General features: G+C 39.1%; 2 protein-coding genes across 11 annotated transcripts in view; both read left to right on the top strand.

Moving 5' to 3' along the window:
* Nucleotides 1–13,447, top strand: part of NFXL1 (nuclear transcription factor, X-box binding like 1) — a 66,643-nt gene extending 53,196 nt beyond the window's left edge. For all 5 annotated transcript variants that reach the window (XM_034671866.1, XM_011222035.3, XM_019797254.2 and 2 more), the window contains exons 20-23: nt 5,456–5,560; nt 9,115–9,201; nt 10,406–10,459; nt 13,079–13,447. In XM_034671866.1, the coding sequence (XP_034527757.1) occupies nt 5,456–5,560; nt 9,115–9,201; nt 10,406–10,459; nt 13,079–13,252 (420 nt within the window). In that variant the 3' untranslated portion in view covers nt 13,253–13,447. The remainder of the gene's footprint in view (nt 1–5,455; nt 5,561–9,114; nt 9,202–10,405; nt 10,460–13,078) is intronic.
* A 153-nt stretch (nt 13,448–13,600) lies between these two features.
* Nucleotides 13,601–24,845, top strand: part of CORIN (corin, serine peptidase) — a 228,166-nt gene continuing 216,921 nt past the window's right edge. For 2 of the 6 annotated variants that reach the window (XM_034671855.1, XM_034671865.1), the window contains exons 1-2: nt 13,601–16,011; nt 19,103–21,323. In XM_034671855.1, coding sequence (XP_034527746.1) covers nt 21,012–21,323 — 312 coding nt within the window. In that variant the 5' untranslated portion in view covers nt 13,601–16,011; nt 19,103–21,011. Of the gene's footprint in view, nt 16,012–19,102; nt 21,324–21,524; nt 21,644–24,845 lie in introns of those variants that run through there. The other 4 variants (XM_034671858.1, XM_034671856.1, XM_034671857.1 and 1 more) reach the window with 4 other exon arrangements.

Raw genomic sequence — 24,845 nt, forward strand, 5'->3', positions numbered from 1 at the left:
CTTTAACTAAAACTTTGGGCACTTTTTATGGATTTCTGCTTTGAGCTTGAGTATTTTAAAAGTTATGTAAGATTATAAAAAGGGAGACCATTTCAAGCAATAAATGATTAATAAGCCTGTCTTTGTTATATAAGTGTAACTAAGGGCATTGGGATAGTTCAAATTTAATTTTCTGATTTCTTGAAATCCTAACTTTTTCCTTGTTAAAATAAATTTTCTTCTGTTCAAATTAGATTCCAGGTAATAAGTGGTTGACAATGTTATAATTTTATTCTGATTGGGTAACTTGGTATGAGATTGTAGTTAGAGATAACAAAATTAAATTTAGGGATTGCTAATTTGCAGTTTAGCATTTCCTTGGCTGTGATTCAGTTGTGATAATGTCACGATATTTGGTGGGACTAGATGAGTGATCAGTTGATTTAAAGATTTGTTTTCCATGCTCATGATTTTTGGATTCTAGGCCAGTCTGGAGCCCCTAGTATTGCTAGAGTCTCCTTGGGTTTTCTTGAAAGAAATAGCCTTAGTTTGGGAACAATCCAAGTAGCTGTTATAGTTCGAAACAGTCTAAGATTGGACAGGTGAATATCCTTGTCTAATAGAACTTATTCTAGTTTATGGCTTCTGGACATTAGTAAGACTACAGCAGTACTTCTCAATCAGTTCAAGGGCTTCTTAAAACAGATTAATGGGCCCTGCCCGAATATTTGTGATTTTGAGGGCCTGGAGTAGGGGCCCAAGAATTTGCATTTCTAATCTTATATGTAATAGTGATATTGTTGGTCTGGCATCACAGTTTTGAGACCCACTAAGCTATAGAATCAAGTCATATTTAGGATCAACCAAGAACTGTGTCACTTTGAATCTGCAGTAGATATCTTGTACTTGGAGTTAGGGTATGGGATTATGATAAATTCTGACATATTGATAAATTCTTGTTTACTTTCTTCTCCCTTCCCTATACAATAGATTTCTTGGGGACAGGCACTATGTCATATTTATCTTTGTATCCAGTCCCTTGTTCCCTATTTGTACACATTAGGCAGCTGGTAAATGTTTATTGAATGTGAATGACACTGAACTGTGGAAGTGGTATAGACATATCCTTCTAGCTCCACTGATTCTCTGATACATACCGTCTATATCTTCTGGACTGGTTTGAATTTAACAAAAAGAAAATATAAAGATACCATGAAGAACTGCACCTTTAAACTGTGCTCCATGCATATAATTCTACTTTTAAAAATTATTTCTGATTTTGGTTTTATCATCCCTATGAAGCTTTTCTATTTTTTTTTTAAAGATTTTATTCATTTATTCGACAGAGATAGAGACAGCCAGCGAGAGAGGGAACACAAGCAGGGGGAAGTGGGAGAGGAAGAAGCAGGCTCCCAACGGAGGAGCCTGATGTGGGGCTCGATCCCATAACGCCGGGATCACACCCTGAGCCGAAGGCAGACGCTTAACTGCTGTGCCACCCAGGCGCCCTGAAGCCTTTCTATTTTTTACTTGAGCAAATTATTTAATGTCTCTGTAACTCAAATTGTTCATGTATAAAATGGGGGCAATAATACTACTCAGGTCTGAGTGCTGAGTATTAATGAGTTAAGAACATGTAAATGTCTTAATATATGGTTAGTGCTATGTATGTGCTAGCTATGGATGATGGGATGGGTCTTTATCCATATTGTTTTGCAGGCTTTCTTTAATTATTTTTAAAGAGATTTTTTAATTGTTGGGATTAAAATGGAACATTTTGAACTAGATAGCATTGGTTATTGGTAAGGCATTTGAAATGACATGTGCAGGTATTAGCAGAATGATGTTAAGGGCTGAGTGGAGTAGAAGAAAACCATCCCACATTGAATGGAAAGAGTAGGACATCTCATCTTTAAATGAATATCAAGGTTGGATGTTTTAGAAAAACCTTTATTTTTTGGTGTGAAGTCTGTAATGAAGATAAGTCATTATATGTTATGCATTTTAATCAGCTTCCTTTGGAACTACTTTTCAGCTCTGTATAAGCTGACTTTTGAGATAATACACACTTGCACATCCGGTTTTTTTAAACAGTGAAATTACTACTTATTCAAAAGTACACGGTACATATATGGACAGTTTAACTAATAGTTAAAAAGTCAACACCACATAGCTTCACCGAGGTCAAAAAATACAGTATAGCTGCACTTCAGAAGTCTACCATAGTCCCTGTCTGACTGTGGTTCCCCCCTTCTATCTTACATGTTACCTCCATCTGCCTTTAATAGTAATTATTTCCTTGCTTTTATTTATGGTTTTTACTACTTATATTTGTATCTGAAAACAATATTGTTTGCTTAATTTTATATTAAAAGTTCAAGAAAAGTACGAACTTTTGTGACCTTAGTTTGCTCTCCATTATGCTTGTCATGTTTATTGCATGTGGCTGTAGTCTTATTTCCATTGTATGAGTAGAGTTTGGTTTATTGTATTTGCTTTAGTGTGGGTAGATATTTGAGTTGTTTCCAGTTCCAAACTCATATTTTATGAGCTTGTTTCCAATTCCAAAATACTGCTATGAACATTCTTGTTTGTGCATTCTAATATATGTGCGTATAGATTTCTCTAGGCGTATAGCAGTGCCATTGCTTGGTCACAGGGAATGTATAATTTCAACTTACTGTCATGGATTTCCAAAATAGTTGTACAATTTACTGCCGGTAAATTTCCTGATTTACCACCAGTATTTTAAAGTTCCTGTCATGGCATATCCTTGCCAACACTTGGTATTGTCAGAGTTTTAAATTTTTGCCAGTCTTGTGACATCTCGTGATTTTAATTTACATTTTCCAGATTACTAGTGATTTTTAATACTTTTTCCGGATTAATGGCATTATTTTTGTCTGTGGGACAGGTATTGGATACCAGCATATTATACTTCTGGATGAGTTTCAGTTCTCCTTGCAAGCTAGAGTAATCAGTTTCATTAACTTATCACAAAAAGAAGATATATTTGGAGGATACTGGGGACCAGTTCATAGATTCTGAAGGAAATGCTGTACAGCAAACTTTAGGAAGGGCAGGATCTGGGCAGCTCCCAGGGGCTTTCCAGCAGGAGCTCAGGGGGCTCTTTCCTGAGATGACTGTTCAAACCACCACCTCTTTCTATTTAGTTTTCAGATTATCAGGAGAGAAAATCTGATTGGCCCCCTTAGGTCGAAGGGATCCCTTGGCATAGGAAGCAAAAGACAAGAGACTGGAATGGATAACGTAGCCATGTCCATGAGAAAATTGTAATGAGCCAGGCAGCCATCCCAGTTTATGTCTTCTGTATCTTTCACTAACAGTGGAGGTGAAAGGCATGGAGATTTATGCAAGAATTGTTAGGTGGGGTAACAGGATCAAATGTAGTATTCAGAAAAAAGAGATGCATTTTGAAGGCAGAAGATTCAGCCAGAGACAAGAGAGACTTTCAAGACGGTAGTGAAATTGTGAAGAGTGACCATGAGGTCTTTTAGGAGGCAGAAAGATATAATATCCAAACCAGTGGTTTTTAGCTTTTCCTCAACCCCCAACACACTGAAAAGATAGAACATTATAGCCATGATTCTGTGTAATTTCAAAAAGATCTTTACTGATTGTGACAGGTTTCCCTATTTACTTTCCCCTTTAGAATTATTGATTTAAAGTAAAGTAGAGTGGTTAGTTACTTTTAGAAAAGATGACTGATGTAATTACCTCACAGATTAAAGAAAGAGCAAGAGGCTACAGAGACATGTTTTGAGAAGAAGAGGGACGAGGTGGCCAGCTGATGCCAAACGTTTGTCTTCTTCATGAAGTCAGGCTAGAGACACTGGCAGGAATGAAGGTGGGAATGAAGTTGAGGAGACAAAGACTTTAAACAACCCTGTGAGGCGTGTATTTGATGTGAATAAATACTGAGCTCATTAAGCAGTGTTCAGGGCCTCACTAGGTGTAGAGAGAAACAAAACTGAAGTGGTCCAGGAATGCTAGTGTGGAACTCATTCCAGCAGCACAGCCCTACGATGGGATTGATGAAAATGTAGTCTGAGTGATCCAAATTATTGGTATGAATGTCTCAGCTAAAAATGAAAGAAAAAGAAATCTAATTGCACACTAGAGAGACACTAAAGGCAATGGAAAAAACTTGTGAATTTTTTTTAAAGTGAGTAGAGTTAATAGTTGGATCAATCTACTAAATCATAAAGATCAAAAGTTGGAGAATTCAGATGTTTATTAAGATGTCCACTATTAATAAGGTGTCTTTGTTAATAAGTATAAGAGATACAAAGAAATAGAAGACTGCCCTCAACTAATATATTATTTTATATAGATAAATATTTTATTATAATAGCTAAATATATCGAGCACATTTAATCTTCATAACAGCTATACGAAATTCTGTTACTCTTCCCAGTTTTATATGTGAGGCACGGAAAAGTCAGGGGCTTGCCCAAGGTTTCACAGTTGGTAAACAGGGAAGCTGGGCGTCAGTTCCAAGCAGCCTGACTTTGGAATTTAACCAGTAACCAGTGGTATCTTTTATTCCCAGTCTGGTTGGAGAGACGGATATCTATGAGTTGTCTAAATATTTTTTTTTAAGTTTAAGACCATATAAACAATGTCACAATAGTTTACAAATGTATTTCTTACATAATTACTGTTATTTGTTCAAATATAGCCAAATTCCTAACATGCTTCTATGGTGATTTAAACCATTTCTTGAAGTTTGGATAAGATTTGAATATAATGAAGGTCAGAACGTTTCATCTGAAAGCTTGACTGGGATAAGAAGATAGTAAATAAGTAAAGATAAGGAGCACATAGACATCATAGCAATTACTGAATTGGTTTGGCTACCTATATAATATGTTTTGAAACGTAGTGGCAAAGAGAAATGATTTAGAGTAAAAGGCTAAGCAGTTGTATTACAATACAATGCCTTAAGGACAAGGAAGTTTTCTTTCTTTCTCATATAACCATACAGGGAAGGTAGATGTGTTGTCACCGTGCTCCATGTATTAATCCAGGAACCCAAGTAAGCCAGGAAGCTCTGCTTCTCTTTGACACATGGTTCCCATTATTGCTCTAAATGTCATCATTTAAAGCACATTGGGAAGGGAAAAACATGGATGTGTGCTTTTGAAATACTTTAAGGCACAAAAGCACTTAAGCTTATATTCCATTGGCCAGAACATAGTCACATGCCTATAACCAGCCATAATAGTGATGTCAGATACACTCTTGGTGTGGAACTGGGGAGAATATTTAACATTTCTGTGTAATTAAAATAATTTACATCTAAAAGAAAAAAGTTGAAAAATTAGAGATTATCCAGGGTTGATTGACCTTATTATAATGGACTCTCTCTTAAAGTAGTTGTTGGAGGAAGGGGAGTTTGCAGAGTCTTACTAGAATGTAAATATGTGATTGCCTTATTTTGGTTTTATTTTAGCTTCCTTGTGGTCACAGATGCAAAGAGATGTGTCATCCTGGTGAATGTCCCTTTAATTGCAACCAGAAGGTAAAACTTAGATGTCCTTGTAAAAGAATAAAAAAGGTAAATATTTTAAGTTATTGAAAATACTTTTTTATGTAAAAATTTTCATTGTGTTTTGGTAGTTCTTGGCTTTTTGCCTTTTGATTTTAAGGTCTTATTTTTTAGAATATTTTCTATGGGACTATAATATTTCTATGGGACTTCCCTGTTCACACTATCCACCTCTGATTTTTGCTATCTTGGTTAAAGTTGCAACTCCTTTTTTTTCTTCATGTTCTTACAGTCATCCCCTAAAGCTAGTCTTTTTCTTTTCTTTAAAGCCACTCTTGTATTCATCCATCCAACAAATATTTATTGAGAATCTTTTGTTTTTACTGAGGATCTTTGCTTTTGATTTATTTTCACAGCTCCTACTATCACTTCCTGGGGTAGATAACTTCTGAATTTAAATGTATAGGCCTGACCTCTTCTGGAGTTGAATCCATAGGTTTTAGATATTGAAATTGGACCATCTTTTTTTTTTTTTTTTTTTTTTTTTTTTGAGATTTTATTTATTTTTCTGAGAGAGAGAGAGCATGCAAAGGGTGAGGGACAGAGGGCTGAGCAGGGAGCCCGATGTGGGACTTGATCTCAGGACTCTGGGACCATGACCGAAGCTGAGGACAGATACTTAACCGAATGAGCCACCCAGTCGCCCATAAATTGGACCATCTTTATGTGAAAATCAAGTCTTAGTGAAGCCACTTATAATCTGAGATATCTGTCAGATTTTCTCTCATCTCATGTTACAGTCCAGGTGCAGTTGCCACCCACTAGGACTTTGGCAACACCTCCTTCTTGGACTTTGATAACAGCTTCATAACAGATTTCCTTGCCCCCAAGCATAATACTTCCCTAATCTAGGCTCTTCAGTGGTTCTTCATCATTTATGGGAAGAAATATGCATATAAAAGAAACTTGTGTAGATTAATATAGAGTTGGCATTCAAAGGAATCTGTGATGGTACCTTTGCCTGCTTGTCTCCACTGTCATCCTCTAGCAGTCATCTCTGTGACTCTGTTACTTATGTGCCTTAACATGTATACTATACTCCTCTTTAATCTGTGGCAATGTAGACATTCTTTCTTTTCTGTAAAATGCAAAGTTTTTTCCCTTTACTGTTCCATTTACTAGAATCCTGCTAGTACTTGGGGCAAGCATTTCCTTGTTTGGGAAGGTCTTCCTTCCCCTGACTCTCTTGGGAAGACTTAGATGCTGTTTCTCCTTGGTTTTCTTTATTCTAGGTTCATGACTAAAAGCTTTGTGATTCTAGGGATGTCTGTAATCTTGTTTTCTCATCCATAAAATAGAGTTTATACATAGATTTATTGGAAGGAATAAAAGAGGTAATGCTTATATAGCATTTAGCACAGTGATTGCTATGTTTAATAAATAATAGCTGCTATTAATATTAGTTTACTACTTACATTATTATATTATTTCTCTTACTGTGTCCCCTGTCCTTAGCTCAGTGCTTTGTGTGTAATAGTTGCTCTGTAAGTACCTTTTGGATGAGGAAAGGTAGGATCCCTCTTCCAGGCTGATAGAATTAATATCTGCAAACACAATATTTATTTTTGTCTTTAATGTTTGTATATGTTATTTTTCCTTTGTCTGGACTATCCTTGGAGGACTCTGTTTATCACAACCTCAGCCAAAAATGAAGAACTAAAGTGGAGAAAAAACCCTCTAAGTAATAAAACTCCATGCTATAAAGTGTTTTCACTAAAGTATATGTACTTTGCTCATAGAATTTGATGATCATATATCTTAACTCTGATAAATTTGAACTAAAAAAATTAGTATCTGAGAGTGTGGTAAGAAAGGGGAAATTGACACAAATACACTTAGAGCAAAAGTGATATCTGGCAGTAAAAAAAAAGTAGATAAAACATCTACAAAGCAAATTCTGGGACTTTAAAATAAGGACCGCTTATTTGAGTGGTTCACAAATTGATTATAGGATTGCTGTCACATCAACAAGAAAAGAGTAGATTAGGTTTTTGTTGTTTCATTAAGGAGGCATTGAAGTGCAAACTTAAGCTTTAGACCAATTTTCAAAATTTTAAAACTTTAAAAAATTAAATGGTTGAGAGGAAAATTTGTAGCTCTCCAGAAAATTCTCTAGAACTGCATGAGTTGATAGCCATTAGCCACATATGACTGTTTATTTGAATATTTTTTAGCCTTATTGGTGCACAATTGACAAAAATTGTATATATTTAAGATGCACACATGATAATTGTCTATACATACACACTGTGAAATGATTACAGCAATCAAGCTAATTAACATTTACTACCTGGTTACCATTTCTTTGTGGTGAGAACGCATTCTACTCTATTAGCAAATTTAATATGTATTATAGCAAGCATGCTATATATTAGATTCCTCAGAACTTATTCATTTTATCACTGAAAATTTGTACCCAGTGACCAATTTCTCCACATTTCACCTTGTCCTTAGCTCCTGGCGATTTCCATTCCCATTTTAGCTTTTCTAAGTTCTAATTTTTTAGATTCCACACATTAGTAAGATCATACAATATTTGTCTGTCTGTATCTGTCTTATTTTACTTTACCTGATTGTCTCCATGTTCATCCGTGTTCCCTAAATGGCGGGATTTTCTTCTTTTTAATGGCTGAATAATATTCCATTATAGGTAGATAAGTAGGCAGATCATGTTTTCTTCATCCATTTTTCCATTGATGGACACATACCTTGTTTCCATATCTTGGCTATTGTGAATAATGATGCACTGAACATTGGAGCACAGATATTTCTTAGATACTCTTCATTTCCTGGATATATATACCCTGGAGTAAGACTGCTAGAACCCATACTAGATCTATTTGAAGTTTTTTAAGATGCCTGCATACTGTTTTTCATACTGGCAATACCAATTTACATTCACACCAACACTGTACAAGATTTCTTTTTTTTTTTTTTCCCTATATTCTTGTCGACACTTGTTAATCTATTAGCTTTTCAGTTATAGTTATTCTAACAGTTGTGGGTTGATTATCTCATTGTGGTTTAGATTTGCATTTCCTTGGTGATTAATGATGTTGAGTACATTTGCGTGTACCTGTTGGCACGCGTACAGCTATTTAAATTTGAATTTTAATAAATCAGCATGAAATAGTAGTAAACATTCAGTTCCTCGATTTCACTGGCCACATTTTGAGTTTTCAGTGGCTGTGTGTAGTTAGTGTTCCTCCGTTGGATAGCACAGATGTAGAACATTGTTATTGTCTCAGAAAGTTGCGTTGGGTGGCACTACTCTGGAGCATTTTATAGCACAAAACAATAAAGAAAAATAAAGAATGAAAAAGGAGTTGATAGTGGCTTTTAATAAATAATTATTAAATGGATGCTTTAAATTTTATCATATTCACTTTTATCCAGTTAGGAGGAAATAAAGGAATGATCACTGTTTGAATCAAGACATTTAAATAATATGCGTAACCTTAAGCTGTCAGATATTTTACTTTTTTTACTTTTTTTACAGCACACAGTTAGGGCTCTGAGGGAAAAATCTTTTAAAATCAAATTTAAAAAAATGTTATTTGTAGGAATTGCAGTGCAACAAAGTACGTGAAAATCAGATTTCAATAGAATGTGACACAACATGCAAGGAAATGAAGCGGAAAGCATCTGAGGTAATGTCATGTTAAATGTTATTTTTTAAAAAGATTTATTTATTTATTTATTTATTTTAGAGAGAGAGAATGCAAGCAAGCGTGGGACTGGCAGGGGGGAGGGGCAGAGGGAGAGGGAGAATCTCAGGCAGACTCCCCACTGAGCACAGAACCTACACAGGGCTCAATCTCACAACCCTGAGACCATGACCTGAGACGAAATCAAGAGTTGGATGCTTAACCAGCTGAACCACCCAGGTGTCCCAAATGTCATTTTTAGTATGCTAATTAACAGCCTTTTCCTATTTTGTGCATTACTTTATGTGCTTATTACAAAGAACTCAAAATCTCATCTTTTTTGCTTTTATAAGAAAGCCTAGTTTTTTTCTTTTTTAAGATTTTTTATTTGAGTGAGAGAGAGAGAGAGAGTGAGCATAAGCCAGGAGGAGAGTGAGAAGCAGACTCCCTGCTGAGCAGGACCCTGGGATCATGACCTGAGCTGAAGGCAGATGCTTCACCGACTGAGCCACCCAGATGCCCCAAGAAAGCCTAGTTTTATAGTCCTATTTTGAATCCCTAAGTGTGTTCTTTATTGTCTAGTGTGTACTTTTTTCCATCCTTGTACCAGTTAGTGTATGTTCTCCAGAACATAGTTGTTCATCTTACTGTTAGTGTAAGCCTCCCGAGAGTTAGGTTAAAATAATACAAAGTAAGATTTTGGAATTCTTTGCTCTTTGGGTTACCTCTAGTGTCATTATTTCCTTCCATCAATCCAATTAGTGAATAAACTCTTGATTTTGCTTGACACTAAGGATTCTCTTCCAGATGGGGCATTTATGGAAAATGGTCAATTTTAACTCTAGAAAAAGAGTGGTATTTAATAACTTATTATAGACTTATTATGGTAACTCAAGAGATGAAAATCAGTTTTAACACTATTTCATTTTGTAGTATTGTAACTCTTTGAATTGTGATCTAATATGTATTAAATTGTTAAGCTGAAATGTTTATTATAAAGGATAACACTATCCCTCCTGTCACCTCACAGTCTGTTAGAACCTTGGTAACGCTTCTCAGTATAACATTTACATATCTTCAGGTAATTTCCAATATAAAGTTACCAAAAGTTGTTATGAGTTCGTGGATCCTGGGTGGGAAGATGTTAAAATTCTAAATAAAATTTGATGATTACAATGTTAATTCACTTTTAAATGTCTATAAACAGATAAAAGAAGCAGAAGCCAAAGCTGCTCTTGAAGAGGAAAAACGAAGACAACAGGTAACTAAACAAAATGTTTATGTCTCTTTGTATCGTTGTTACTTTTTATGCAAACATAAGGTATATTCCACATACAAACCTGGAGCCCGTCAACTGTTCCCTGGACTGAAAATAATATAGTTCCCACAAAACAAAAATTAGCCTTACTTTACTCACTTACTCAGTTACTTCAGTTCAAGTATACTGAACCTCTGAAGAGGCGTGAAATCTTGTATATTCCCCAATTTACTTCCTTGCCAGGCTCTTCCATTCTCTAGTGATAAGAGTTTTAACTCCTAGGTTGGCGGGTGGGGATTGGCGTGGGGCAGCATCCATTTTAAGGTATCTCTTGGAGCCCCTGTCTTCGCTGACCTAAAAGTATTCGAGTTCTGTTTTGCTCAGTTGCAGATTGTCTGTAAAAATGAGTGTTGTTTACTAATCAGTGCATTTACTTTATATTGCCTTATTTCCCTTTTAGATTCTTAAATGCAGGATTATTATCTGTTCTTTGCTATATAGCAGATAACAACTACATTCCTGATATCCCATTTGCTCAAATACCATATTGCTCATATACCCCAAAGAGTGGTTTAACTTTCTAATAGTGACATATAATTATTTGTTAGTTTACATTTTGAGATGTTTATACTTAGCAAGAAGGGTATATTATATGCAAATTTCTTCATTCACCTTTTGAATGAGGAAATTAACATTTGTATGACTTCAGGGGAGGACGCTGGAAACAATTTAGGTAGCAATAAAGGTGGGCTAAAATGACCTCTGATGTTATATGGTTGTATGAAGTTGATTTGCCTAATATTCCAAAATAAGTTATCAGAGCTATTACACTAAAACATGCGCTGACTGGAATCCTGGGAGATTAATTTATTAGGAATAGTTTAGGGTAAACCTTCTCCCCCTTTTTATAAGCCATTTCGATGGACATTTTAAATATATTCTCTAATTACTGACCTTTTAAACAGAGTGTATGGAACATAATTTAAACTATAAATGATGACTGTGGGTCATTATTAAAGCATTAGTTATTTTACTCTGTCAGTTCTCAAGTTTGGCTGCTTTTAATGTATTTTGATCTTGTTCTCCATTTCAGCCACAACTTGAGAATATTCTGACGTTTTGGTTCATTGAAGAATCCTACTTTGTGTTAAATTAAGTATAGGATTAGGGCATCTTCAAATGTGGTTTATGGGCAAAGTAGTGGATGTGTTAACTGAAGTTTGTACAGTTGACCCTTAAAAAACACAGCTTTAATCTGTTTAAGCTGTGAGGGTCCACTTATATGTAGCTTCTTTTCACTATCTGTAGTACAGTCCTGTAAATGTATTTTCTCTTCCTTATGGTTTTCTTAGTAACATGTTCTTTTCTCTAGCTTACTTTATTGTAAGACTACAATATATGATACATAAAACATACAGAATATGTGTTAATCCACTGTTATCGGTAAGGCTTCCAGTCAACAGTGGGCTATTGGTAGTTAACTTTTTGGGGAGTTAAAAGTTATATGTGGATTTTTGACTGTGTGTGGGGTCAGCAGCCCTGACCCCTACATTGCTCAAGGGTTAACTTATATTCCTTCTGTTAAATAAACAATTACAGAATCTTGCATGGATATTACATATATATTTTAGTTGATGACTATCATGTTTTAGTTAAAATGCACTGTAGTGTGTCATGTTACGTTATCCTGTATACAGTTAAGTAAGTTCTTAACAGAATAAGAATCCACATTTTATAATAAGTATCATCCAGTTATCCTTTTTTAGGATGAGTTTTTATATAATTCTACTTTCTAAAATTGTCATTTTGATTTAAAGCATGAAGCATTTTTCCCCTGAAGAATTTCTACTCGGTTTTTAATAAACTTTAATACACTTGATAATCTGGCAGTTTTTTTCCCTACTCACTTGAATTTCTTTCATACAAGCCATTAATGTTTATTATCAGCATTGTAAAAAAACTAGAATTATAGATATTTTTATTCTCACTGGACATTTCTTAGCACTTGCTAGAAGCTGTATATTAGAGTAACACAATAGATAAATGGTGTTGAAGTATAAAGTTAATGTCTATATTTAGGGCACCCTGATTTAATCAGATGTTTCTATATTAAATAGTATCGGGGCGCCTGGGTGGCTCAGTTGGTTAAGCATCTGCCTTCGGCTCAGGTCTCGATCTCAGGGTCCTGGGATACAGCCTCAGGGTTGTCATTGTCATCAGGCTCCCTGCTCAGCAGGGAGTCTGCTTCTCCCTCTCCCTCTGTTCCTCCCCACCCGCCTCCCCACCCATGACCCCCACTTGTGCTCTTACTCTCTCTCAAATAAATAAAACCTTTAAACAAAGAACTAAAAGTAAATAAATAAGTAGTGTAAAAGTTAGGCTTACGGTCTGAAATAATCTCTTTTGTTACTCCTCATTTCCCTTTCTGCTTACCTAAACTCCGAATTTGTTGAATACAGTCCGTAATGGAGTTTTTTAAAAAAATCAAATCAATATACTTATCATATACCGTTACTATTAAAACATTTGGCACATTGATTTACTTTCATCTGAGTGGAAAATTTCAAGTCACTGTATGTATCGAATTTAATAAAAATGATACTGTTTTTGTTTTTGATTTAGGCTGAACTGGAGGCTTTTGAAAACAGACTGAAAGGTCGTCGGAAGAAGAACAGGAAAAGAGATGAAGTGGCAGTGGAGCTAACGCTATGGCAGAAATACAAATATTATCTCCTTTCAGCATGTACAGTTGTGGTTTTAGTGTTTGCATGGTACATAGCCCATGATGGGGCTTAAAAAAGTTTGATCTGTTCATATACCTCAGATCGGTTTAGATAAGTTGTTCACTCTGGAATATTAGGAAGTGTATACTGTAGAACATATATATTCTCATTCATCTCTGTATTCTCTTCCAGCTGTTGTTAGAAGGACAGAAGGTTAAGCTTTATCTTAATTAGCATACTAGAAGTGGCAATCTAACATTGTTTAATAGTAAAAGCATGACTGAAATTGTAAAATATCTCATAAGGCATAGCCAGTGGCAGGGTAACATGTCAGTTGTTCATTGTGCTTCCTTGTGTTAACATAGTTGTTTCACTTATTATTTCAAACCTACTTTCTTTCTTTCTTTTGCGAAATTAACATGAAACTGAGCCATATGTGCAGTAAAAGGAATACGTCACAATGTTTTGGTTACTTATTAAAAGGTACTTCTCTTGATCATGGTTTCTTGATCATGTAACTTTGTACTTTGAAATAATTATTCTCTAAAAGACCTCTTAAATTATAACATGAAGCTATATAATTAGATTCCAGAAATTGGTTTATTTGTGAGGAATTTTTATCAGTTATTGAAATAAATTTTTATGTAGTAGGTATCTCAGAGGAAAATATATTTTTTTTTAAAAAAATGCCAGGTTAGATTCCTCACATGTGGCTATTTCTTGTGTAAGAAGCATTTAACTGAAGTTTGGCATGTTTTGTAAAACTTGTATGTGTCTTCTCAAAGTAATAATAAAAGAAAAACTGGTATTTCTGAGCAATAGATGCTGAGCACAGGGCTTATGAGCTTTATATACTTATTCTCATTTCTTCTTACCTTGATCCTGTAAGTAGATTTCAGCTAGAAATAAACAGTTCTTATGAAAACAAGCTGATAGAAATATCAGTAAGCCATATCTGTTTGAATTGTCATTTTAAATGGTTTTGCTATTTAATTTTTGTATGATTAATGTTTTCATTAAAATTTTTCATACCAAATTTGTAACCTAGAATATTTACTATTTAAAATATTCAGGGGCCTAAAATTTTAGGCTAGGTATTAGTGTCACTGTACAAGATCTCTAATACTTGATGCAAAACAATTATTGATAGACACTAAGAAGTATAGAAGTATGTTTAAAACAGAAGTACAAAGAAGGATTTCTAAATTTTGCTGACCTTAATGCAAAATTTTTTACTGTTCTATTCATCTAGTGTTAGCTAGTGTCTAAAATGAAAGGGCAGTCATTCCTTTCATTTGGTATTTGTGTTTTGACTTTAGATTTTTTTTCTTTTTTTTACCTTTCTCAATGTTAGAGTACCTGGGTTGGTGTTTTGGAAGCTCTAAATTAGAGCTGCTACACTCAAGTCATTTCCTTACTCTAAAATGAATATTAAAGACTGAACGACTAGGTGTCTACCTGGGGAGCTGTTTTCATGTATCTCAGAATTTCAGCCTAATAAACAAGCGTGAAGCCTATTTTCTACCTGTTTGTTGGGCTTCTGTTCTGGCTAGTTTTCTTTCTAATTTGTGGGGGAGAATTTAGTGAGCAGAGGAAGGAGATTGATTGAATGAACAATAAATTAAGCTGTTTACTGTCTTTTATTGCTTCATTAACTTATGTAAAGTCACACACTATTTAATCAACAGATAAATTTCCTGTGTGATGGGTACTTTGTAGGCACTAGAGATAACCGTGATCCTTTCTCTTGGGGAGATGCTAAGGAGCGGAAGAGGGCAGGCAGGAAATAGGTACACAATAAAATAGACATTCTTTCATGTGTCATAAGTGGTGTTAAAAAATGAAACGGTACAGAAAGTGATGAAAAAGGGGGTGAACGTTCACTGGCTGCTTTAGATTGGGAAAGTCCCGCTGAGATGGGGACATCCGAGCTGTAACCTGAATGACTTCCATTTGAAGATCTGAGGGAAAAGTCCATGAGGGGAGGGAAAGTAGCAGATACCAACTCCCTAAGCCGATAGACCATGGTGAGGAATTAGGTTTTATTTCAGTCGCAGTGGGCGGCGTTAGAAGGTTGTAAGTGGGGAAATAGTTGCTGTTGTTAAGATGACTGGCTGCTGGCTGCTGGCTGCTGGCTGCTGGTGGAGACAAGACTGTAAGGGGCAGGGGAGGAAGGTGGGTTGGGAGGCGGCCCAGGCTGGAGGTGCTGCTGATGCTGGGCTCCAGTTCCCCACCGCCCTTAGATGCCCTTGAATGAGTGGCAGGTGTGAGGAAGCTGCAGCGACTGCTGTGTGATGAGTGGAAGGGGAATGAATGAGACAGGGTAGAGGAAATACGTTTTTTAAGGTCAAAATGAAGTTCAATTTGGCCTAAATATGTACGTGAATTTGTTCTGAGGGAAATAAAGCAGTACATTTGGGCCTTTTCTTGCTTCAATCTGAACCAATTCGAGAAGGACTGGAAAAGTTACCAAATAGCCACAAGGAATGACACAGATAAAATTGTGAATGTGATGGCCTTATCCTCCCACTGACTGTGTCATTGTAAAAGTTGGATGAGCTTACTATTTGAAATTTGTGGCATATTTATGTTGAGATTTTTAGTTTTTTTAGCTTAAACTTTTAGGGATTGATCAGTGCCTAGTGTTTCTGTTTCAATTACTTTCACTATTCAAGTCCAAATTAAATTCAGATAATCTCAAACAAAGTGGTGGAGTCTGCTGAAATTGCCAGAGGAACTTTATTGAAGCAAAACATTGAAGACATTTGCTTTTTGCAAAGAAGGCTGATGCTTGAACTTCATGGCTATGAATGTTAAAAATTTTAAACACAGGTAAGTTTCTGTGGTAACGTTTAAAGATGACCTAAAGCACTTTTGGCCCTTCATGTTATTTCAGATGACCTGGGCATCTCCTCCAGCTGTTACATTTGCCCATCCCTGGGTGTTAGGAAGTGAGACAGATGTTTAAGCTCTGGAGCTAGAATTGATTTGGGGCAGCTATGTCTCTTCTCTGGTCTGCGGAAGTTTTCCTCTGTATTGAGTGGCCTCGGGCCTTAGAGTTTACTTATAAGTTGGTGAGCTGCATAGAGGGAAGACGCACACCCTAGAAAGATGTGAATATGGAGGTTGCGGGGAGAGAGGAGCTGAGAACCCCTCAGCTTTCCAGAAACTTAAGGGACAAGAGACCAGGTGTCCACCTGGAAAACCATTTTCATGTATTGCAGAATCTTAGTCTGTTAAGGAAGTTTAGGTCCCTTACTTGCCGTGCTTCTCCTCTTGCTAAGTTTTCTTTTCAGTTAATGTGGGGGCATGTATTTATGTGGTACTGTGGAGAATTACCCACATACAGCCTGAAATTCCACAGTGTAGATTCATTTGCTTTAAAACAGTTTTAGAGAGACCTTCCCTTTTTACCAGCATCCGGCCATCCTCTATCCTACAGTATTTTTTCTTCATAGCACGAAACAGTACCTGTTAATGTATTATGTATTTGTTTATTGTCTCATCTCCTTCATTAGAATGTAAGCTCCATGAGGGCAGGAGTGCAGTTTTGTTTACTGCTGTAACCTCGGATGGGCATGCCTAGCCACATTGTAGATGCTGGTATTAGTTTTCTTGGGCTACCATAGCAAATTACCACAAACAGAATGGCTTGAAACAACAGAAATTTATTCTCTCACAGTGCAGGAGGCCAGAAGTCCAAAATCAAAGTGACGGTGGGGTTGGTTCGTTCTGGACACTGAAAACTGTTCCATGCCTCTCTCTCAGCTTCTCTTTGTGGGCATATGTCCTTGGCTTGTCCTGGCTTGTAGACGTAATTGCTCCAATCTCACTTCCATCTTCACATGACCTTCTTCTCTGTGTCTGGGTTCTTTTCTGTCTCCTATAAGGACACTCTTTATATTTAGGGTCCACCCTGAGCCAGCATAATCTCATTTTAACTAATTACATCAGCAAAGACCCTGTTTCCAAATGAGGCAATGAGGTTCCAAAGGGACATGAAATTTTGGGGGTGGAAGGGAGACAGTATTCAACCCACTACAATGCTCAATAAATATTTGATGAATGAATGAATTCACGGTGTAATTCCAGGTACTGTCTTAATAATCGTGCTGCAGAAGGTAGGGGTTAACAGGTCGTCTGGTTCCAGATTGCTTGGGCAACCCCAATTCTGGTTCTGCCACTTCCTGGCTGTGAAATCTTGGGCAAATACTGAACTTCTGTAAGCCTCAGTTTCCTCTTGTAAAATAGTGACCAAAAACGTTAGCTATTATTTTGTGTCTGCAACTATTTTAAAGCACTTTACATTTTTAAAATTTTCATATAGCCTGTGTATTTGCATTTTACAACAAAGGACACTAGATTTATTTCAAGAATTAAAAACAGAAAATAGGTAAGTCACTCTGTGAAGTACTTGGCACATAGTGCTTAGAAAATCTTAGCTATAACAATAGAAAATCTTATCTGTAATAATAGATAAATGTGACTTAATCTCATAACTTTAAGACCTCTGTTACAAATTAATTCACGAATCAGAGAAAAAGAAATCTTGTTGTGAACTGAGGTACCTGCTTTTGCTCACACGCTCAGTGTCATTGAGGGGGCACTATCCCTGGGAAGACCAGGCAGAGTGCTGGCCAAAGGCAGGGGCATTTGGACAAATTGCAGTAAGGGACCCTGGTGGGGTGGGAGGGGGGATCAGCACTAGGTGTGCGAAGATGCTAAAAATAAAATTCCTTCGGAACTTTTTGCTGGGCCAATTATGACTAACTTCTTCCCAAATGACTGCTCTGGTGTACTAACAGAGGGGATTGATGTCCTAGTAATATATTCAGCAAACAGAATGTCTACACGGGCTTCTTTTAACATATGCAGAATATTTCAGTGTGCAGATATGGGTGTGTTTTTTTTTCTTCTTTTAAACTAAAAAAATTCTCCCCTCCCTGCAACAGGGAAACTTCCAGTTTGCTTGTTTCTTGCTCCCTAATATTTTTAAAAAGTCAGCATCTTTAGATCACAGCTAAAAAGGTTACATTCTGAATTCCGTAAAGCCAGTCTGTAAAGTTTTCCATAGCTTATATATGTGTACATTTGTTTAGGGTATTTATTCTACTCAACTGAAAGTTCTGTGAGGACAGGAACTCTTTATTTCATTCATCTGGCAGCTAGCAAATCCGAAATGAATGAATAACTAAGTCGTGGGGTAGCATCTCTATCTTAGCCCCTCCTTGCCTATTATCATCCTGGGATGCTGGCTGCTTCTTTAAAATATCTCTTGTTCTCAAATTGCCTTCATTTGTAGTACTAAGCACTAAATAGGCCTGTAATATATGTGACCAAAGTTTGATCTGCAAAATCACCCTTTCCAAAATCACCCTTTAAGTTGATTTTTCCACAAATTTCAAGGTTTGTATTTTTTCTTTTAAATTATCTAATTAGTTGGATATATGGCTAGACAATAAAAATTTTAAAAGGCTAGAAATGTTTCTTGTGAAATTTTAAAGTATTTTAAGAAACTGATGGTTGTCACTTTTCGCTGAAAAGTAAATGTGGCAAATTTTTAAAAAGGAATAATTCAGAAAGGTCACTGAAGATTACTGTGGGCCCTCTGCATAGTCAAAGTACTTTGGATATGTTAGGAGACTTCTCACATTTTTTTGGTATACTTTACATTATAAACGTAATTTGTTAAAAAGGATGTAAAAATAATGTTTACTCTTATGCTAACAATACTTCAAGTATTCATTCTGGTGCTGTTGGTAACTAGAACTAGTTGGGGTTTTTTTGCTGGAAAGAAGTTTAAGGAATTCTTATTTTTCACCAGCAATGTAAGCAGCTCTTGTTCTCAGAACATAGTATAGTAGTGCAAGAGAGAGGGACACTTGTGTCTCAAATCCACTGACGTAGCTACTTTAATTTACAGTTCCTGTAGCACCTCCACCAGGGGGCAGAAAGTGGAAGAGAAAGGAGGCGAAAGAAATTCATACGTGCCTTCAGAATGCCTGTAGAAACACTGAGGACTGAATCCCACCCTCCTTTGCAAACTGAGTTAACCGTGGCTCGGATCCGCTCAAGGTAGACTTCGCTGAAGAATCCTCTAGGCTCTTCGTCTTCAGGTTGGTGCCCCTGCAGTGATGAGGTCCGGTAAGGCAGTATTTTAGTAAGAACGCAGTCCTGAAATTACACGGCTTCCAGGCATCCCAGCTCAGCACTTGTCTAGCTTAGGCTGGCTACTTTGGCTCCCTAAATCTTTCTCATCTCGAAAGTAAACATAATAATAGTACCTCCGAAAGTGGTTGATAGAACTAAAGAGAGAATGCATGTATGGTGCTCAGCACAGAACTCACCTCAGATACTAAGAGCCTAATTTTTGTGAATTATGATAAACTTGTCAGATGCTCGATTTTAAGTCTGATGTTTGGAACACTATTTTACTATATACAAGCAATATTTTTTACTTTTTCGTTTCACAAACTAAACACTGACCCAATTTTACAAATGTATATTCCCCCCACCCAACAATATTTAAGGGACAGGTGCCTGATGCATACTTTGATGACTATGCCTGGCCTCCACCAGAAGAACGGAGATGGATTTATTCAATGACCTCATGAGTCATTTTTGAAATTTCCATTAAGATCTTGACTGAAGTTGGATGAAAACTCATTTCTAAGAAAAATGCAATGTATTCTCCTGCCCCTTCCCCCCAGACCTTTGACAACTGTCTTGGGCTTCAAATGGTAATCTTTACCGTTGTAAATACCTGCCCTGCCCTCCTTGCCGTTGTCTGGAGAGCAGGTGCTAGTGAATGACAGAAAAGCGGAATCTTTGGCCCCTCAGTTGCAGCCTGTGGACGCCTCCTTAGGAAATTGCCAGCTAGGTTTATGGAAGCAGTCTGAGGTACTCCGGCATCCCTGCAGCCTCAGCAAAGTCCCGGGCGTCTTGCAAAAGCAGTTTCTTCATGTAACATGTAATAGAGGGCAAGTTTCTATTTGCCTAATGCAAATAATGCTGGCCATCGAAACCTTGAATCTTTTTTGAGAAAACAAATTTGGCCTTTAATTGCCAGCGCCTGCAGTGATTTTGATTTTTACTTGGCGAGGCTCTGGCTAAAAGAAAATGGTCTAGGATGGGATAAGGAGATTTTGGCGAACCGAGGAGTAACTCTTTTGCTCCCAGCTACTCTGTCTCCCACAGCTCAAACTCTCAAGTCTCATCCCTTTCTTGCTGCCTTAGCGGGGCCTAAGTTTGGCCAGGTGGGGAACCGGCAGTCCGCTTGGCGTTCCCTCTGCCCCTGCAGAACTTTGAAAGAGGTGGGGTTGCGGAGGATCTGTCCTTAAGGGCTCTAATGGGTGGGACCCAGAGATGGGAGTGAAGGGAGGGAGTGGTCCGCGGGTGGGATCTGTCGAGCAGACAAAATGTGGTGCCCCTGTCCCTTGAAGTTTAACTTGTCTCTTCCTGAGTGAGAAGCAAGGCGTCCCTAGTACGCCTCCCCCCCCCATCCCCCCGCAGGGGCACGAAGAGGAGAGAACTGCGAGCGACAAGGGGAAGAGTGGGCAGAGGAAAAAGCGAGACATGTTCTCCAGGAAAGAGCCCCCTGCCCTGGTTCGGGAAGAGCGCTACCGCCCAGCCGAGGCCCCGGAGCAGGTAAGACCCACGAACAGCGCTTGCCCACAAACAGGTCGGATGACCTCTCGGTCTGGTTGAATTCAGGGTCAACCCCTCCCTCCCCTGCGCCCGCGTCCTCTCCGTGCCACTTTCCTCCCCCGCCGTCGGTGAGCTTCCGCTTCTACCGCCGGGCGCTGAGCTCCCTGCAACCAGTCCTCTGGCGCATGAGCCTCCACGGGTCGCTCAGCGTCCGCGGCCCTCGCAGGGTCATGGGCAGAGTTTCCTTCCGCGTCAGAGTCGGGTCTCGGAGACCCCTCTCTCCTTGGCAGGGGCGTCGCCACGTCTCCTACAGCGTCCCTCCTCGGCCTGGCGCCCCGCGCGCAGCGAGTGGACTGGGCGGCGCGCGGACGCCCGGGGAGGCTGCCGCCGGAGCCGTCGGGACCAGCCCCTCGGGAATCCCCCGCATCCTCGCTGCGCCAGCGCAGCGGACGCCCGACCTTTGGGAGCACTGCGCAGCAGCCCGGCGGTCCCCAGACGTAAGCCCGCTTTCCAGCTGCGCGCGTCTGCGTCCCCATCCCTCTCCGAGCCCGAACTAGCGCTGGCGTCCCCCGCGACCAGCTGGTGCCTGGAGCTCACTGGTCGTTTCGGAGCGTTGGCAGCCCATCACCGGTCCCGCTTGCAGCGTGCCGGGAACTCCCACGCCACCAGCGCGCAAACTTTGTCTCCGGCGCAAATCCGCCGGGGCACATCGGGCGCCAGTCTCCGGGGAGCGCAGGTTCAGAGCTGCTCCGGGTTTGGCGGGCTCCGATCCTGTCCTGGAAAGGGACAGCGCTGCCCCTGGTTGGGGAGAGGAAAGGTAGGGAAGAGCATCACGGACGGTCCTCCCTGGCCTGAGTCCTCCCTGGCCTGAGTCCTCTGGAATAGGGTCTGATTCGCGACTGCCCTTCTTTTGCGCTGTCAGGAGGGTCCCAGAATCCGCTCACCGCCGCTCGGTCCCGGCTGCACGGAGTTCCTCTCTGCGGGCAGGGACTGACCGATCCTGTGGGGACTCTTCCCCAGCTCCCTTGGCGGGCGTCAGGCTTCTGGTGACACCCGCTTGGGGCCGGTGGATGGCGGTGCAGGCGCTTTTAGCGCTGCTGGTCGTTCCCAGCCCCCGCCCCCTGGGCTCGTCAGGAAAGCTGCGGGGCTGGGTATTCCCAGGGAAGCTGTCCTCCCGCGGGAAACCTCTGGGACCAATGCATGACAAAGCCTAATGCTTGAATAAGACTACAGCAGCTTCTGTATGCGCATTTGTAGTTTGTAGGGTTTTTTGGTTTTGTTTTTCTAAAGTAGTTTATCGATGGAAACAAAACTGCAAAGGAATGTCCGACCGCTACCAGAAAGGGAGCGAAGTCAGGATCGTTGTCCAAGAACACACATTTTAGCTGAAGGTGTTGAAATTAAAGATGCTGCCAAACAGTATATTTTTTTGGCATAACCCAGAGAGAATGAGAAGAAACAATGCATTTTTTTAAAAGTCATAAAATCCATTTTTGTTAGTCGCAATACAACATTCACCTGCCTGTTTGTATTATTTGGTGCCCAATAGTTTTGTTTGTGAAATTATGCTAAAAATTAGTCCCCAAAACCAGATTCCTGGGGATTGAGAGGGTAGACTAGAGGTCTGTGTAGACATGTGTGAGAGTGGGGTGGAGCAGTCAGGTTTTCCTTAGAATCCTTTCCAGGACACCGGAGTTGCACTAGGATGAACTCTTTTTGGAGCTATTTGGGTGTGGAGTTGCATAAATCTCAAAACCTCAGGACGCTGCAAAGTTTTATTTAGAGGAAGGGGCATCTTCCTAGAAAGTTCCTTGCAGGATAGGCTGACAGTATGATGATGAAATCCTCCGTTAACCTCCCAGGAGGTTAAAGAGACAAATAATAATTGCTCCATTCACCTCACCGGAGTGTATTTCCAGGCATTGTGAAATTTTTTTTTTTAAAGATAGAAAATTAATTCTATCAGAAACCTTCCTCTTAATGCTGCAGTAATTTTAATAGCGATAGCCTGGAAGGCATCAGTGCCTCTACCACACGCCAGCTGTGGTTTCATTTTGGAAGAGCCACATTTCCCACCACGGCTTCATCTGGATTTTGGCACTTGCTGGCTCTATTGTCCTGCAAGCCCCTCAGTTGCACTCTCCATTGTTGAGGGGCAGACAGGAAGGAGGTTGGGGGAGAAGCTGAACAGCCTGTTATCTCCAGATAGTTGGCATTGTCCATCTCTAAAATCTGTATTTCCGATCTCCATACTGTTAATGAGGTACTCGGCTGCTCATTTTTCTTCTTTCCCTTACCTCTAGCGTCCCTTGACACAAAGACCTAAAGACTTGTGGCTTTAGGGTTTCTGAGTGTCTCTACTGCTGGGGAAAGAGAGCTCCCTGAAGACCAGGAAAGTGGCCATAGAGAATTTTACCGAATGGGTCCAAGGGAGAAGGGTTTATTTCATGTGCCCCTTTGGCCTTAATAAGTTATTTGACAAGCATGTGTCTTTGCATCCTGTTTGCCCCATCAGGGTTTTTGGTGGTCCACTTTGCCTGGCCAAGTGGAAAAGGGGGTTGGTTGGCTCAAGAATACTGCCCTGCATGGAACACTAGATCCACAGGGAGCACTCGAGCAACCTCCAGACTTAACCTGTTCCTTGAAATCTGCTCAGACACACTCACATGTGCACACACACAAACACACACATTTTTGTGTTTTAGACTGTTTGGTGAGGGTAGCAAAGGAAGAAGTCACAAGGATGAAAGCATGAAAGCTGCTGTTAACTCGTGTGCCTTGGAGAGGAGAGTATGGATTTTGGTGTCTAAGCTAAATTCAAATCTCTGGCTTTACCCCTTAAAGGTTACAGGGCTCTGGGGAAGTCACACACTCCTGTTGAACCTTAATGTCCTCATCCAACAAATAGAGATAATGCTACTGACCATTTATAAGAACGCTGTGAGGATTAAAGAAGTGAATATGTCCTAGAAATACTATCCATCATAGTGATCTCCCCAGCCTATTTTCACCTTCAGAACTGGTCTCACCTCAAGACCCAATGAATCTGTCAGGCTTTTCTCCACAGCCAGACTTCTGTGATTCTAAAGCTGAGCTCTCCAGTCGAGTAGCTGCTGGTCACACATTGTTATTTAAAATTAATTTCATTATTTAAATTCATAAAAATTAAATCCAATTAAAAATTCAGTTCTCCAGTCTCACTAGACACTTTTCAAGTGCTCAATAAGCACATGTGACCAGTAGTTACCATATTATGTTGATAGAACATCTTTTTCAATGCGGAATGTCCTCTTGAGCTTTCTTTTACTTGAGTGATAATTTTATGAGGCTCTGGATGATATAGGTTTTCTGACCAGGGCCTCCTTTTGCTTCTTTTCTTCCCAAGGAGTGGTTTTGTATTGCTAAATCCCTTCTGTTTTGTTGACATCTTTGACATGGCTGGGACATTTGTTGAATGGTAAATGGCTAGATCCCTTTATAAACCAGCCAATGAGTGTGAATTAGCCTTGGGCATTCTCCCTTCCGCCTTGATGATTTTTGCTAATGTATTGTTCTTTCCCCTCACAATAAGCTTCACGGCTGATGGTTTTCCTAGTTTAAGAGCAGAAACTCTAATCTAATAGAGGGAGGCTCTTCTCTCTCCCTTGTGACCTGACATGTTGAGTTTTTTACACGAAGGACCATACTAGAAGACTGGGTTCCATGTTTGCATCAAATCCACTGAGAATGTTCAATTTATTCAGATTTGAAAGTAGTGCCTCCACCTTATTCTGTAGGACCCCTCCCTGAACTTATCACTATTTGACAGACTATATATTTTACCTCTTTATTTGGATTGTTTTCTGTGTCCTCCAACTCTGACATAGAAGCTCCTCATAGGCAGAGATTTTTCTGTTTTTGTTCATTGCTAGAAGAACGCCTGGTACATAGTTGGTACTTATTATTTGTGAATGAATGACTATACAGAGGTATATTGGGAACTAGCTAGGAGAGAGAGATGCTGTATTAGGTTCCAAGAG

This window comes from Ailuropoda melanoleuca, chromosome 11 (genome assembly GCF_002007445.2).
Source record: "Ailuropoda melanoleuca isolate Jingjing chromosome 11, ASM200744v2, whole genome shotgun sequence".
Classification (NCBI taxonomy): domain Eukaryota; kingdom Metazoa; phylum Chordata; class Mammalia; order Carnivora; family Ursidae; genus Ailuropoda; species Ailuropoda melanoleuca.